The sequence below is a fragment of the Arctopsyche grandis genome, chromosome 5, assembly GCF_051622035.1.
Source record: "Arctopsyche grandis isolate Sample6627 chromosome 5, ASM5162203v2, whole genome shotgun sequence".
Lineage (NCBI taxonomy): Eukaryota > Metazoa > Arthropoda > Insecta > Trichoptera > Hydropsychidae > Arctopsyche > Arctopsyche grandis.
The window spans coordinates 12,493,039-12,511,611 of NC_135359.1; the positions used below are offsets into that span (position 1 = coordinate 12,493,039).

The following is an 18,573-nucleotide window of genomic DNA, read 5'->3' on the forward strand; positions in this document are numbered from 1 at the left end:
CGTCGTTATTTTGAATATAAAAAAGTTGTTGAGAACTTCCTTGTGCATGCCTTTCGATTGTACATTGTACATCATATGCACAAAAATAGTCGCAGTGTCGATTTGGGGTAACCTGCAATGGCGAATTTATCAAAATTTCTACTTGTTGGAAAAAAACCAAAACACAGAAAGTACGACCGGCCCGACCGGCACCGAGAGGTGGCGCCACCCTGCGGCCGGCATTGTCAAAACCCAGAGAACACCGGGTTCACATGGAGAACGGAATACTCGCGTCCTTTTGGCAGGCAGTGGCGCCCGCTCAGTTAGTAGCGACATCCTTGCCGAACCGGTCGTGCGGTGACCCTAAACATAGGGCTCGCGACGCGCGAACTTCGCGACCACTCGCCATGTGACGTTTGCGTACTACGCCAACCCCTAAACCCCACCCTGCGCCCTATCTGTCGCCCCACCGACCCCCTCGTGACCGACCACCGTGAAGTTCCTCGATGACTCACCGTGGGGTAACCGTGCGAAAGACGAGCATGATCGCGGGCTCGCATGCCACATCAACCCTCCCACCCACCCACCCTCGGTGACAAATTGGGTGTTATTATTTATTTTTTCCGGCCGCTTTTTACTCTCTTTTCTTTTTAATTATCGCAATCAGTGCTAACAGTGATAAATACATTCAAAGTTATATGTATAACACATTATAATAACAATTACTCAAATTTATATTAAACATAATATTACAATATTTTTATTTATAGCATAATAAATAGATATGCGTGTTTTTGGCCAATTTTAATAAATTGAATATACATATTTCTGTCAACATTTTATTCAGTATTATAAATATTGTAATGGAACACATTCATAACGAAATTTCGTACATATATTATTATACATATGTACAAAGCAAAAAAAAATATTTTGGTTTTTAAAAGCTTTTTATTGTTTATATACAATACACATTAAGTCTATTTCAATGGTTACTGATTTAGTGATCATTATCTATTTCACAAATTAGTAATGTTACTATTTATATTATCATCTCATTTTAATTTAAGTGTTAAGCAACAAATACGAAAAATATAATTTGTCAATACAAATATTTCGCTTTTTTTAAATAACACTGTTTACTACGCCTTTTAATAATAAAAAAAAATTAATCAATTTCTTATTCTTATTTATATTATAGCTTCAAAATGTAATATAACTACTTATTTTCGATATTATTTATTTAAAATAGTAATTTTATTATGCTTTACACACTAACATTAAAATAGTACAATACTATAAATACCATACAGAAAAATAATATTTAAAATAGATAATGATCACTGAATCACTAGCTATTTGAATAGATCGAAAATGAGTTTTGAACATAATTTTATGAACATTATTTTTTTGTTTGAATCTGTTGCGATTACATCATATTGTTGAAAGTATCTCTATTATATAAATGCAATTTATTATTTTTGTTATATAACATATGTGTGTCGTTGAATATATGTATTTGCGTTATGGGGTAGATCTGATATCACGCAAAATAAACTATAGTCGTCTATTCGAGAACGCTTTTCCGCATTTTCCCACAACCTAAAATAAATCGACGACGCGAACGAAACGCGAACGAATTTCACTCACGTGCAAAGTCAAGAAAATTAAAATACCTAAAGACACCCCAAAGTATGCATGTACATACGTATATAACATAAACGTACTTTCCGCGAAAAAAAATCCTAGGCGTGTTAGTACACACTATGCATACATACATATATTCTCGTTATACATCATACAACAATTATGTTTGAATAATTGAAATTAATAAATTTTCGCCTCGTAAATTCTAAGCTAAATACACGCGCACGAGAAGGATTATCGTTACACGCCATTTCGTTAAAATTTCTTAGCGCGATCGAATCGGAAAAGCCGGAATTCTCATGAAAGCCTCTGGAAAATGCAAGTCACACACACGTTCGACTACAATGTGGCGTTTTTCATTTCAGTTTCAAGTGAAATTATTTCATTTTTTATTACGACTTACATACACACGACGCACAATCGAGACATTCAAAGCGATTCGAAGCTCTCGCACAGTGTGGAAATATGACTCGAGTGTGTGCGTTGAAACATTGACCTTTTGACTGTGAGAGCGCCATTTCGACATGGATGTGCTATATGTGATGCGTGACAGATAAACCGTTCCGGAGGGGGAGAAACGATGGACACCCTACGATTGGTCCTGTACCTGCACGTGTACATCGTGTTCGTATTCGAAGGTAAGTCAATCGATAAGGAGACACTGTACATTTTTTTCCGAATCCCCGGAAATTTATATCGAGTTCAGGCATTTATATTGAAAACGATTCGTCCGTCTGTCTGTCTGTCCGTCTGTTGGGTTGCCGATTCCTGTTTATTGTACCCCGTCGGCGTCGCATCGCCGATATCCAACTTATTTGGAACTGTCTACCCGTATCACACCCGTTCCATTCTTGTCTCCACTTTTCCTGTAATTTATCATAACTTTTAACCCCTTTGTCCCCATCCCATTCTATTATGTGACATTTCTAAGGCTAATGTGTGAGATGAGTTCTCCATAAATAATTCCGTTTTGTTTTATCTACAAATATGTATGTATACCCAAGTATACATCATACATATATGCAGTGGTGTAGTCGGGCCAGGTCACCGCCCTGGTACTTCTTTTTTACCCATGTCGCCGCCCATATAACATGTTGTATTCCAAATATTGTGAGCAGACTCTCGTTCTAACACTCGATGGCCACAATTGAATAGCAATCTGAGCACATTCAAAACTTAAAAGACGTTTAATGAAATTTATTGGCTTTTTTATCTTAAACCACCCAAGAAAACAGTCTTTAAACTATTGGCCATACGCACCTGAGGATAGATACAATGAGGGAACTCAACTTAAATGAATAGTCATCTCGAAATTAAAATGCTTAAATTTGATAGTTTTTTGACATATGTATGTACATATGTACATGGTTTTAGCATTGCAAAAAGCAAATGTTGCTGTTGACACACAAACACGGGTTTTTTCAAAATCAAAGATGTTGAAGAGGATGCATTATGGAAGTTTTTATAAAATATAAAAAAAATACATCATAATTTCAACGAGTAAGAATATTTGTTAATTATTATTTGATTTTTTTTATAAATATTTGAAATACCAATATTAGGATACAACTTTTTTTTTAGTAAGGAAAAAGGCGGGGGGGGGGGGGTCGTAAACACCCACCTGGTTCTTTTTTATTTAGCACTACACCACTGCATATATGTATGTGTTTATGTACCTACATATGTAGGTATACCTATAAATACATTATCGTTGACAAGCAACGCGTTTAAAATATGAAATTAAATCAGCACAATTTAAAAATTCAACAATCGAGGGTTTTATATCGAAACTTACGATCTCCATTAAATTTTAATTGTTGATATTAAAAATACATCGCTTTTTCATGAACTAACTAACGTAGCATACTCAATTGCTGCCTCACCATGACGAACAGTTTGCTGCTAAATGAAGAGTCTTTTATTAAAACTCGAAGTATAAAAATATATTTTGAGATTACGATAAAATTATAATACACACACAACTCTTTCATTAAAAATTAAAGAAACAATATATAAGCAAGCCAAAATTATATATTTCTTTTACGTTTAAACAGATCATTTTGACGTTCTTACATTTCATAAAGTTCGTAAAATATTTCGATATTTTTCGTGTTCAAATTAAACATATTCAAGGAAGCTCTATTTTTATAAGAAGTTTTATTTTTAAAATAATGATGGAAGCATGAAAAAAATGTAAATTTTCTAAAAAGAACGCTCTCCCTATACAAATACCCGTTGCGATTTGTATGGGGACTTTCGATCGAAACGGCGACTTTGAATTCTCGCTAATCAGCCCAAACTAATGATAAATAATCCAATGAAACTGAAATATGTGACTGCTAATTTTTTTTAAATGCATTCAAAATTGAAATTATTCTCAAAATAGGTTTGTAAAAAGAGATGTATGAAAAAAAACTATTTTTTAGAATTTTTTGTCGATATAAATCGATTGCTTGGAGGCACAGGACATTGTTAAAATCGATGAAAATTTTTATTTAACGTTCCCATGATACAAACCAAAAGTTTTCCACTAGGTATATCGATGGAAATATAAAATTCGCGTTTTTCGTTCTGGCCTAGTGTACATCCATAAATAGTTTCATTACTTTAAGAGCAATTACGCAATTCGTGTACATTTTTATACATAGGTTACAACCACTCTAACGAATGCTACAGATGGAGGTTGAATATTTCCTTACGTGTACATAGTATATGTATATAAAAAATAGTAGTGTTGTTAATGAATTATCCCATTGTTGTGGACCAAGTACGCATATAAAATTTTAACAATATCCGATCCGTTTTACTTAATGGTCCAAGTTATCGCAGTGGGTATGTTACTCGTATCGTGCTACGTCGACGTTAAAAACTTATTAGTAAAGTTTAAATAGGCAATGCTTGCTTTGAATGCGAATTTGCAGTTTCAAGATATAGCCAAAATTAAATTACAAGCTTATCTCGAAAAACCTATTTAATTCCGGCACCCATTCGCCGCGTTTTGTATACGTGGCAATTTCGGAATATTGATATTTCGTAAAAACGAAGATAAAAATTAACGGGACGTATGTATATATCTATGTATAGGTATATGTAATATACACATACGTAAATACGTCTACAATTTTATGAAAAATCAAAGTGCTAAAATTAGCAAATTTCTTTTGGTGAAATAAAATAGCCTTTTATTTAAAGGTACCATTGCGGCGAACGTAAAACTTTTTCTACTTGATAGTTAATTAAAAAGTTTTGCATCAGAGTGGTTTCATACTAGACAATTTTTCGAACGAAATATACTTTAAATTGGTTTTATGACACACTTCATGACGTTAATTTGAAATACGTTTTTTAATAGGTTTTTAGAATATAAAAATTTTCATATGTAGATGGAGAACCAATGAGCGTTGAGATTCATTATATCTGATTTGAAATTTTCCATTTTTTTCTATATACATAATTGAGATATTTATTAATATTCTTTAGACATAAGATAAATAAAATTTTTATTTTAGATTTTTTGGTTTACTAAAACTTTTCAAAATTGTAGAAATTAATTAAATAAAAAGCTTTTCATAAAATTTATCTAGAGAGAAAATCGGATTGAACAAACGTCTGAGTGCTTTGTTGTTTTAGGTTTTGATACCATAAATTGGTTAATTTAACTTCTATTGTCACTGAAGGGGTTTTGAATGACATTGGAAAAGTTTTTGTATTGTCATCACAATACACAAAATAAAACCGAAGAATGAAATATTTACGATAGCGTACTTAATAAATACAATTATAGATCCATAAGAAATGGTAATTTTATGATAAAACATTGATTGAAGGTTTAGTCTATTAGGTTAATTAAAATTTATGTTAAAGATAACGAAAAATACGATGCAAAAATGTATGTGTATACCTATATATGGAACTTTCTTTCTTGTGTCCCTTTCCTTCGGAACACAAAGATTGTTTTTCTTTTCTATTTTTTTTAAGATGGAGAGCATTCCACATTCTACTCGGGGCACATCAAAGAGAAAAGAAATTTGAGTATTCCTTTCATCCTTAATTTATTGGGGGAAAGTTCTTGATATTCGAGCGGCTTGCGAATTTGACCCTTTTTGTTTTTTCGACTGTCATTACGAACGGGTGACCTGAGAGGTCAAGCCCCTGGACACGGGCCAGTGGAAATAAAACCTCTTTCGCTTGTGCGTTAGCAGATTAAGGTCGGTTTCAGCGGCCAACGGGGGGGGGGGGGATGAGAGGGCGATACATTTTTTTTCCTAGGAAATTTCTTCATTAGATCCGCTGATTCTGAAAGGCTTTTCTCGATGCCGCACTTAATGTGAAAGCAGTGTCTCAAAAAAGGGCTCCGTATAAGGTACATACACCCCGGAGATTAACCAGCTTTTCCACGTATGTATATTTTGGCGAACGAACCAAATGTTCAAACGAAGAGTGCACTTTGAAAATACATATTTATACCCCGTTTTCACGAAGGCGAATTTGACATCACAATTCGTTGTAGTAAATAGGAAACATGGTCCCATAGGTTATGCAACCCCTCCCCTAAATAATTTAATTTAATTTCTTCCCTTGAAAAAGCTCATGGTTAGCAAAAGCGATTGTTTATAAGGAGAGAGGTGGTCTTAAATTCTGGTCGGAATTGTAAAAATTATTAAATTTTTCTCCATGATTACTATGTAGTACGTTGTTTTTCCTGATATTTTCGTTTGTTGCAAGCATTATAAAGTTTTATATCAATATATATTTGCGATTTGAACTTATGTACACGGTTAGCAATAGTGTCGATTTAGGGTGACCTGTTATGGCACTAAGCCATAAATGGATACGAAATATTATATTATGTTATGTTATGAAGCTCTACTAGACCACACTTATTTATGATGTTTAAGGGATTCTCAACATTTTGTAGTCGAGATACTTTTTCTCTTGACCTCTAGCAAAGCCCATTGTTATTATTAAATATATTATCATATTTTTGTTTAACAAACCCTGTCTATCGTTATTTTAAACTCGAATTTTTGTTAAATATTCAAATTACTGTTCAAAATTGAATCATGCTTTGCTGTTGGTCTTAGATATTATTAAATGTTTAAATACTGTTGTAAGTCTCTTTAACACCAGTTGTGATTGTACTTGGAGCTTAACTCAAAACTTGTATAATAAATCTTTTCTACATAAACTGCTATTTTAAGAATATAATGATTTGCGAAAAACCAGTGCCTACGATTTTCAACACTCGTTCTTGTAACAGTACAAGATTTAGTGTACATGTACGTATTTGTTTCTAGATAACAGAATTTTTAAAACACGTCTTCGTGAGATTGAAAACACTACACATATGTACGATTTTAAGTTGCGAAAACGCAATAAAATACCACAATCTTTTCCCAAGATCTTGAGCTAAAACAAGAGCTTTCAAACAAAACGTACCATAATTTAGTGGCCGACTCGACTTTACAGTTTACATTGCGTACTTTTCACGTGTAATAACAATAAACCGATCGATTCGATTAAAGTCAGTGGCGGCGCCACGTCGAAACGCGAACAATGCTCCTCCTCCTCCCATCTCAATAATAAATAATACGATCGGGTCGTTTCACGTGTGAGTAATGTTTTCCAAAGAAAAAATTCGAACCGTACGTACCCGGTTTAAAACCGGGCGGAACCGGTGAATCTATTACGGCGAGCGGCTCGATGTTAATTTCGGGTTAATCGCCCGTGTGATTTATTAACGTATCAATCAAATTGTTTATATAAATACCATTTAGCAGTAATATTTACCGTGATTGACGTTACGATAAATATTTCTGTGCTGCGATACCATCTGGAACGACGCAATTTTTTTTCGTATTATTATTTCTCTTTTGCGGCACGTGCGCACCGTACGTCAGTGCGCTCTAGATTGATAACGTTATAATGATGAAATGTTTTCATTTTCTTTGGGATTTTTTCCTCGACCGACACTGGTAATAATGCTGTTAAAAAAATCGTTTTAAAACGTCAGATGAAATATTGACTTTTCCAGCTTGTCGGATGTGCGAGATGAACAAATTTCAAATAATAATAAAATACGCAATGGAACGTAAATAATTTATTTATTATGCTGTCTGCGTAATTTATGTAAAGGAACTAATGAAAATAAATCTTTCGGGTCTTGCTCCGTCATATTATCACTCAAAATTCCTAAGTAAATAACTACATAAACGCTTGAAAGTCTAATTTATCATTGAAAAATCTCATTAATCAAGCATTACATACACAAAACAAAGTACGTTAGATATAAATCGATTTTAACATATAATTAAAAACTACCAAGTTGAACTGTTTTAGTTTCTAAACTTAATTTTAACACTTACTTCTTAGTTTCTAATTGTTTGATTTTGAATGTATTGTTACAAAACAGCATATATGTAAGTACTTTTTGACAAAATGATCGCTAGCATTGCTCAAGTCAGTCGCCACCATAAGATAAATCTAGGATATGATTTATTGGTGGCTTTAATAGGCATTACCATTGAATGAAAAATTCTAGTAGATTCTCTTGTGTCAAAATTATTCAAAATTTTAGACTGAAAATCAATATAATAGAAAATACTGCATTTGAATTGAAGAATTTTTTTTTAGGAAACGTTTAGCCATAAGTATAACGAAGGCAGAAATGCTGTAAGATAATAACAAAAAAATACACAAAAACTAACTTTATCTACTAGGTGCTAGTAACTGGGGTTATTCTTTTAAATCTTCTCCAGAATATATTAAGAAATTATATAATCTAATGACTAATATGATTTATATTTAAGCGAAACCTATGTAATTCTACAAAAGTGATAATCATATTCTCTAAATCATCTGTTGCATTAATTATGTATTTCTGCACACCTAAAAATGATGAAAACACATTACATTCTTTTGTCTGTGTAGAATCTAAATTTTAGGCTATCAAATATAGTAAAACATAAAATAATTCAAATTTGAAGTTTTTAATCATAATTTGTATTCGTTAATGAGAAGCCGAAGAACGTACACTATGCTTTGGATTAGTATGAAAATATGTACGTATAGTTACATATATTCCCGAAAACCCAAAGAAAGAAAACTCAAATGTACATGCGTGCATATGCAGATGAGTGTTAATAATTAGGTACGCGACCGTTTACTTTACATTCATAGTAAATAAATGTTTATTTTGAATTTTGTTGCAAAATAAATACACACGTGGCAGCAATACACGACGTTTAACGTATCCTTTTGAGAATGCACATTTTTCAAAAAGGAAAAATTTAAAAGTTCCGTCTGTATGTATTATTGCAAATTGTTTTTCCACATATCGTTTGATGTGTCGGATAAAACAACGCACATAGCCCGGGGCCGATTTAAGACCGGGCGCAACGTTCTTTTGAGGGGCGCACATCCAGCTTCTACTCTCCTTTTTTCCATTTTCATTCAATCTGATGTAGACGCAGTATTATTGTTTTTATTTTTTCGCCATCCCCCACATCCTCCACCCCCCCCCATGTGTACACACATCCGCCTTTGAGCGTATCGCGCGCGAAAAACATATCCGAAGTCGCTTATACCTCGTCAAATATTTTATTGGGTAATACAGTAGCCGTAAGAAAATAATAAAAAAGAGGGGATCTAAGCTCGCTTTTGCGGCCATTTTTGTTTAGAGTGAGATTTTGTCAGTTCTTTTCCATTATTATATATTCCGGGAGGCGGAAGTTTCGTATTTACCCTTTGAGATGTTTCCGTTGTTTGTATACTGTGGAAAAGTTTTTTGGCAACACACGTCGGTGGTATCTGAGAATAAGTGAAAACAGATTGCGAAAGTATCTCGACAAACTTTGATGGTGAAAGATAGATTGCGACATACTTTTGGGTATTCACGTCAACCCACGCGAAGGATGTACATATGTAACTACGGCAAATATTGTTTAATTAATTTAATTTCAGCGGCTTTCAAACTATTCAAAGGCAACTAAAATTACATACGATGTACTAAAGACACAATATCGAGTGTTTCGCGATCAACAAAGGTTTGACTGTTTGAGAAACGCTAGTATCTTCGTCTTTGAGCCAAAGTTGTATCTCACGTTCGCAAAATGCGTAGTAAATTCTGAGGGGCAACCTTGATACATTGTTGCGGGTACAATCGTCGTGATGAAGCCTATTCCTGGATATTTAATTAAAGCGGGCAATAAAATTAACGACACTAGCTAATTGTTTCTTGTTTATCTGCCTCATGTAAATTTCTTCAAATAAACAATAGCAGCATAATTAACCGAGGGATGGGAGTGAGGATGGAGAGTGGATGACGATGGGGAGGGTGTTGGAAGAAGTTTTGCGGCCGCACAATTCGGGCTCGTTTCCCGGAAAATTCGTTAAAATCTAATTATACGGCGAGAGGGTTTTGAAAAGCGGTATGCGCGAAAAATGAAATCGCTCCATTTATACAAATTACTAAATTAAATGAATAATATTTGTTATAATTACGTTATGGGCACGTGTTCGTATTTTGAAAATGCCACAGAATATATAATATGTATAGCAAAAGTGATCTGATCCTGAATTTTTTCTATTTTATATTAAAGGTTGTGTTTATATTACACGTTAATTTGATTAATTAAACTCACGAAAGCAATAATTGGTATTAATGAGAATAATTAAATTGCAATGAATTCTTTTTGAGGGAAAGAAAATTTTCAAATCCAATTTCTTCTAAGAGTGGCTTAATCGATTTCGAGCGAAGCTCAAAAAAATCCAATGAAGATTGTTTTTTTACACTTTTTTAATGTGATGAAGTATATTGTGAAGGCAATATCTCTAGTGGTTTCTAGTTTCTCGTCTTGATGGTAAAAAAAGCAATTAAAGAATTGATCAAATATTTGGATTCGGATTACACATTCTGAGAGAAGACTATGTGTATATCTGGATTTAGCAAAATCCGATACTTACTAGCATCTATACATATGTACATATGTATGTATGTATGTTTACATAGTATCTACGTAAGTATTTGGGAAAATCGAATAGTCACTTAACGAATTTCGTCGAAATTTTCCAAATTCAATTTAGAATCAAATGCAATTTTCTAACATATACGATGAATGAATATTTGCAATTGCTTCATTTCCGACGATTTTGTTAGGATGCGCAATTTGAACGTCGAATGGAAGAACATTTTTGTAAAAAGCACACATAAAAATAGTAGGCAGAGGAGCTTATATACATATACATACATACATACATATAATGTATGTAAGTAAAAGGGAGTTCAATTTACCGTAATTACCGGTTTACCGGATTTTTCAATCTAAGAATAAAATTGCTTTTTTTTTGTACTAAATATATGTATGTATTTAACCAAACGCTAACGAACATTATTTATTAAATACTAAGATACATTACCCAAAAACAAAGGTATGAGTGGTAATGAAATCTTTATAAATTAATATTTTATAAATGACTAAAAAATATTTCTATTTTTATTCGTAGTTTATGAAAATAGCAGCGAAGAAAATATAATGTATTCATACTATTGTCCAATAGTTTTGATTAATCTATTAATTTTTATTTCATTTCGTCGAATAAGTCATTTCTATTCTCACAATTTCTTTTTTTTCTTCTGAGTAGGCTCCTTTCCCATTTTTTTTTATTTCTAATATCTAACTGAAGCCTGTCTTTAACGGATAACACAGATTTAGTTAATCGTAGATGGAAATGCTGCAATATTATAATAGGAATCTGAAACTCATAGATTTACTAAATCCATCCTTTAAATTCTACTATTTTCATTATTGTGCATTTTTTTCTCTTGGATGAAGCGTTGGGTCGGACCAGTGTTGCCAGAAGATAAAATAAAAGAGGTGTATGTGATAAAACGCAGCGAATATGTTTTGTTGATTTGCCGGTAAAAATAATAATTTACCGATATATTACCGACGTAATTTTCTGACCATTTACCGGTAAACTAAAAAATGTACTCGCGAGTATGTTTGTATGCTTGAAAAAATAAAAAGCATCAACATTTGAAAGCGGACAGAACAAAGAAAATGATAGAATAAGGTAGTCTCGACGGAGGACAAAAGTCCGATAATGATAGAGTATGACCAGGATAGATTGAAATCGTAGATTAAAAGTCGATCGCAAAATTGCAGCGTAATCAAACCTTACAACGATTGAATGTGAATATTTAGCGAAAGTGGGTCGACGGTAACGGATGCTTAATTAATTCAAATTCGACTAGCTTTTGAGATCGAGCGTGTTTTATCGATTGCGCAAACAATATAAAATATATATTAATTAAAGCTGCGACTGGGGAGAACTTATAGTACGGCTTAAGCTATGGCGTGTATATCTTTAACGTCGCGCCTGAAAGCCTTTCAGGTATTTTTATTGTCTTAAGGTGCGTGAAAAAATATATAGCCCGATAAATATTTCATGGGGCTTTCGTGTGAACCCCGGCGAATGGGAATCGCTTCGGAAGAGGGCCGTAACGCATTTATCAGTGTTTTAGTGTTTAACCTTTAAATGGAAAGTCGAAAGTTGTTAATAAACACTCGTTTGATTTATGACACTTCGGTGACCGTAAAGGATACGAAAGGAAAACGCGTATCTATGACAGTACGAACATTAGTCGGAAAAGCTTTCAAAGATTTATTCACAATGTAAAATATGATCCTCACATTATATTTATGTATATATGATACGTATGATCTTATATATAATATCACTATTATGAATGTCTGTCTGTCTGAGATAACGCTCGCCATACCATAATAGTGTATTCGATTCGACATACATATGTACGTCACATCCAAACTATTTATTTTTATTTTATTTATTTATATATATTTTAGCTATCAAGCTAATTTATTGCCAAAACGTATATACGAAAACATTAACAAAAAAAAAAAAACTTCTATATATACTATTTGCTACAACTGTTTCCTCTTGGCAGAGAATTTACCGCCATCTATTGAAAAATTATTAAATGAATTAATTAATTTTTCTATTGTTGTTTAATATTGTTTATATGTAGGTAGGTAGGTAGTTTTTACCTTTTTGTCATATTAAACAATTAAATATAAATATTAAATTAAATAAATTTAAAAGATATTTGAAAATAAACCGATCGCGTGCGGATCGAACCGACACATTTCTTTTATTTATTTTTTATTTAATAACTTTATATGCCAAAGCAAGTGATATTATAAACATACACAGAGAGATTTTTAAACCACGCAAATATACATTGTATAGTACAAGTATAATACGAATGTTCACGGGGTTTGCCCCACTTATATACATATGTATGTACAAAAATGTGCCTGTGCACCTTTTGTATTGTATACAAATACACACAAACAAGAAAACATCGTCTCGACAACACACCTGCCCTTTGCCAGTCCTTAGCCGAATAAAGTATGTTTATGAACTCATGATAACTTGTACGATAACGTCACTCTACTTTATTTGCGTAATAAAAGTTGACAGTCTTTTTTACGACTTTGTACGGTTCGATCAAATCTGAATGCGAGCTCGAATCTGCTACACAGCAATTGCATTTATTTACTGCAAAAATGAAATTTGTTTTCCGCAAAAGGACGATACCAAGATTCACACCGTGTTGAATTAGTCATTAAAAACAGATCGATCGAGATTTTTTCTTATTAAATAATAAAAAAAATGAAATCAAGAAATAAAATGACCGAGGTATGTTTACCCTAGTTTTTATACGCGAAGGATCCTTCAAAGATTGCGTTTTCATTGAGAGGGCAAAGGTTCAATATTTGATTATGGGATTATGGGGTGTGAATATTTTCCTCGAGGGACCGGCGAATTTTAGGAAATAAGATAGAGTGACCCTGATCCATTCAGGGCAGGAAATGAAAGACTCAATTTTGTTACCTTATTTACCCATACATTCATCGCGAACATCTCATTCACATAACGACTTTCGTACGTACGTACATATATTGAGCACATTGTCGATATATCCGCGGCACTATTTTTTTTTAAATTTTAATTTAGGGCCCATGAATAACCGATTTTCCGTTAAATTTAAGAATTTCCCCGGCTGGTGAGAGTGGAAGGGGTTTCCGCAATGAATCGCTGCTCGATTCTTACTTTAAATGGGTCACGGCTGGCTCTATTGAATATGTTCAAGCCCCTCGAATCTTCTCTTTCTTCGCCGTAAAGTTAACCCGCAGTACTGCCTTGTATGTTAAATGCTAAACTTCTACTAACTGCCATAAATTTGGTTTACAAGACCGCCGTCAAAGGGCCCGCCCTTCGCCGCTTTTTATTCTACGTTTTTATACCCTATCGGCGAGGAATAGCTTCAAAAATTGCCAGCAATGCCATTCGCTTTAGTGCTTTGTGAAAACCATATAAATTTAACCCCAAAGAATGAAATAAATATATACAAAACAGCCAAGGAATTGAACGTTTCACAGAAGTCCGATCACGCTATTTAATTTATAAACATTTTTATACAAATTTCGTTTTGCCTATAGGTTTTCAATTAATACTTGCCGCACTGTGATGGATAGCGAGTGACCAGGATTTATATTTTATTTTATTTCTCCAAATATACTGAATGAATGAATTTATGCATTCCTTACTGTATTATTCGAATTATGCCGTTACGAAATTAAACCATTGATAAAAATCAATAGAAATAATCATTTTCACGAGAAACCCCTTAAATACGCACCTTACAGATGCGAAACAGAGGGGAAATTCAGTACGCGCCGCGCTCAACGGTCAGTGTGAGAATGATATCCGCCTTGTAATGAGGATTCAACCGTATTTTTTTACTGTTACTTATTTTATATTATTCGACGTTTAATAATTTTTATTGCTTTGTAATTACAATAAGTAACCGCTCAGATTTTGCACCATTTTAGCTTAAAACACACATTTTTAACTGGACGCTCGGAGTCCAGCACAGTGGTTTGCAGATTTTATTTTAGCATTGAAAGACATGTTTTAATATCAATATTTAATTAAGCATACTTTAAGAAAGTATGGCTTGAATGCTTGCTAGATTGCTGTATAAGTATTATATGTTATGTGTAACGAGACGATACAGAAAGCTAAACACATAGGTGAGAAGTAAGAATGGCGAAGGATTAAATGAAGATGAATGAATGTAATCCAGAGTAGGGAAGAATGAAAGCGTGCTAGAGAGGTACAAGGCTTCTAATGATTATGATGAGAAATAGACGAACATATATGTACGTACATGTTATGTTTAGACGGAGAGGAATACTCATGCGTGTAATAATTGTGTAATTAACTATTGAATTAGTCACGTCAGAAAATATGTGTAAATAATTGAACCTTCCCCCATCGTTTACGATTCAATACCGACGTACTAATTTCATCGTTTTATTGTACACTAAGTGCGTGGTCATTATTCTATTTAGTCTCAATTTAGGTAAAGCAGACTGGGTCGACGTAACCCAATATGTTTTTTTTTTACGAGGTGAATTCAAAGTTTTCGTAATGAACCTCATGAATAATCGTGTCATAGCGTGAATGTCATAAACTCGGGTATGGCTGAATAAATTAATAATATCACGCCATGCTCCTACCGAGAATAAATTTCTATTTAAAGTCACAATTTCATTCGGGTACCTATATTTATCTAGATGACAGGAAAAAATCATCTTTGACGGCTTTTGAAGTGTGAAGACTGCCATATGTCACTCTGGCTATATTTAAGACACCCTTTTATGCATGTAAATATATGCACGCATATAAAGATATACGTACATACGAGTTAAAAGCAAATTTAAATACATAAAATTGCAAATTAAAAATAAATAAAGTCACTTACCAAAGTCATGTTGGAGAGTAGTTGGATGAATTTTTTTCCAAATTTATTGACGAGTCATTAGACGAAGATATGAGATTGATGAACACTGTTTTTATCATACAAAACTTCTATCAAAATCTATATTTTTAACCATTAAATACTAGGATGTTATTGAATGTATAATAACAAGTTGCTAAGCCTAATATTCGAATAAAAACTTCTGGAATATTATTCAATTGTTTTGATATTTTTATATGAAAAAAATATTCAAACTAAATATGTATTGAATATTTTAATTTAATTCAATGTATTATATTAAAGTGACTGAAAATTTTTATACAAATCATTTGTATACATTATCATCTTAATTGTTTATAGATATATTGAATATTTATAATAGTAGGAAGCTATTTGTGCCTAATTCTGATTTTATTATGGCGTTTTGATGGTCTGTTGCTGCACATCATAGAAGTTTTTTTATAAATATTGATAGTAGACTGACTGAACTTTTTCTGTGAACTTTGATAAATTGATCTTTTCAAAAATAATAAACAAACACTTAATGCTTTCGAATGAATTGAATTGTATTTTACAATAGCATCAAAACCTAGGGTTATAATGAAAAAAAGAAAATGGGGGAAAATATCGATAACAATGTGGCAAAGAATTGAGCAATACTTTGATATTCCCAAAAATTAATTGCGCTGTCAATATTAAACACGTATGTACATATTATATTATCTTTTGAGGTAAAATAATACAATTCATGTAGGTGTTTGAATCGAAGTTTCTAACTTATGTACACGAAGAACTATTACAGCAAACACTGATTGAAATTCCACAATTAATTCGAGTATGCGATACATATAATAATGAGTGTATAAATATGTACCTTACTTGAATATTCTATAACGCTAATGGATTTGGAATTGAAATCTCCATAGAGAATTAATGTATTAACCGTTGAACAGCGCTTAATGCTTTTCATTGTGCAACATTTATGACTTTTGTTGCCGTGAATTCCGTAATTTTGATTTAAGATATGATTCAAGTGTCAAACGAAATAAATAAAAGTCATGAGTGAAATGAACTTATACCCTCCTTGATTTACATACATATATCAATGTACAAGGTACTACCTTAATATAAATATCCAAAGCTTTATCTTTTGAAAAATTTTTCTCGCAAAAGTAAGTGTATTAAATTAGCAACGTAAATAATTTCATTTTCATACCACGTTGAGGGAAGTTTTATTTATTTCATTGAAAACTTTCCGTATTATCGTTAAGTGCAACATTTTTCTTAGATAATTTTGTATGCAGACGGTTCACGCTATTCATCTTAGTTAAGATGTGCTTAGACGACTGCTTCACAAACCAACAGATAACTCTGCAGATATAACGTTGTTTATAATGTAATTTGAGGAAATCTAATATCAACTAATATATTTATAGATTGCTTGAGTGCAATGAAACACGTTTATCTTAATTAGATACCGAACATAATATTAATTAAAGTATAATAATTAATTATCATACATTAATTAAAGTACATATATTAAGAGTAAATATTTTGTACACATATGTGTATGTAGATGTAATATCTAATTGATGTAGGTAGATTTAGCCACATTAATTTGACAAATTGAGACCGAATCTTGTAGAATTACTCTTCTTAACGGTTGAAGCCTTCTCTAATGATACTTAAATACAACAGGATATTCATATTTCAGATACATAGCCAGCTTATATAATACTGTTTATATAGTTTTATTTATATTTTATATTTTATTTATTTTTTATTTATATAGTTTGTTTTTCTATGGTGAATGTATTGGAAAAAATGTAACATGTCTTTTATTTATCTATATAATTACAAATAAATCTTTAAAAACAATAAGTAACTTTAAGATGTAAAAATATTGTATGAATCTAAGTTATATATTTTATTGTGTGTGTATTATAATAAGATTATATTATATTATTATTAAACATGTTTGGTTGGTGTCAATATAGTTATCAAACCCTTGCAAGGCATCTACATATGTATGTATAATACAAACATATCAGTGGCATGTCGTCATTGAACTAGAGGAACTAGGCTAGTCCCCTAAAATCTTTTACCTCAAATTTTAAAATATCAACAATTCAATAAAATAAATTATAATCGTTGTCCATATTGATTTTGTTCACTCGGATTAATGAAGTTCAGAAATCGGAATCGGCCCTACCTGAGGTGGTGGTAGTGGTAGTGGATTGTTATGGTATGTTCGACCGCGTCGCTCACTTGCACGGACTCGCCGTCTCAATTCTGTTCCCTTCGCAATACTGGTGATTTGCTATGTATAGGCATTCCGTCGAAGATAAAAGCATTTTTTTATTTATTCGTCTCTTTAAGTATTTATGGAATTTTCTCTAAGAATATTCTGATTTGTGTCTATCAAACATCATTTTGAACTATTTTTTTTGTAACACTAACATATTTTCACAAAACTTCTCGAGTACAAATATGGCAAGGGATACTTGGCTTACGAAACGATTCCTTCAGAATAAATAAGTGTGGATCACGCGGAAAAAAATAACGAGGCTTTGAAATGTTGCATTATCGATCAACTGTTCGACAAATCATTCAGAAAATTAAGTTTTGAAGACAAACAAGATGTTATTTAGAAAGTTAGGCTACTTACGATATTTTCGTTAGCACAAAAATGAAAAATTATACTCATAACTTCAATACAGATTATTATAATTCAAAAATCAAGTCCCCTGTTTTAAGTCATGGCACGCCACTGATGTACATATACATAGTAAGTATATGCAGTGCTGTCATTCAATCAAGTTTCAAGGGGTTTCTGAAACTCTTTGTTGAATATTTAATATGTTAATTGCGTCTTTGAATCATTGATAATAGAATACTGTCCAGGAAATACGAAAGCTAAATAGAAGGGTTGGGTCTTAATAGAGGATATTGAATATAGTAAATACTGCATTAGATAAAATATTATTAATGAGATCGTTGACTCTGCTCAGATTTGGCAATATTTTCACAATTGATCGTAAGAGATAATCAATTGATCGTAAGAGCTAGTAATTTATAGTAAGATAATAACGAAA

At 32.4% G+C, this 18,573-nt stretch overlaps 1 protein-coding gene across 1 annotated transcript in view; it reads left to right on the top strand.

Annotated features, from left to right (window-relative positions):
- The first annotated feature begins 298 nt into the window (after window positions 1–298).
- The window catches only part of LOC143911826 (uncharacterized), a 71,577-nt gene continuing 53,302 nt past the window's right edge, over window positions 299–18,573 (top strand). The window contains exons 1-2 of the mRNA XM_077430884.1: window positions 299–388; window positions 1,992–2,264. Of these exons, the coding sequence (XP_077287010.1) occupies window positions 2,207–2,264 (58 nt within the window). The 5' untranslated portion in view covers window positions 299–388; window positions 1,992–2,206. The remainder of the gene's footprint in view (window positions 389–1,991; window positions 2,265–18,573) is intronic.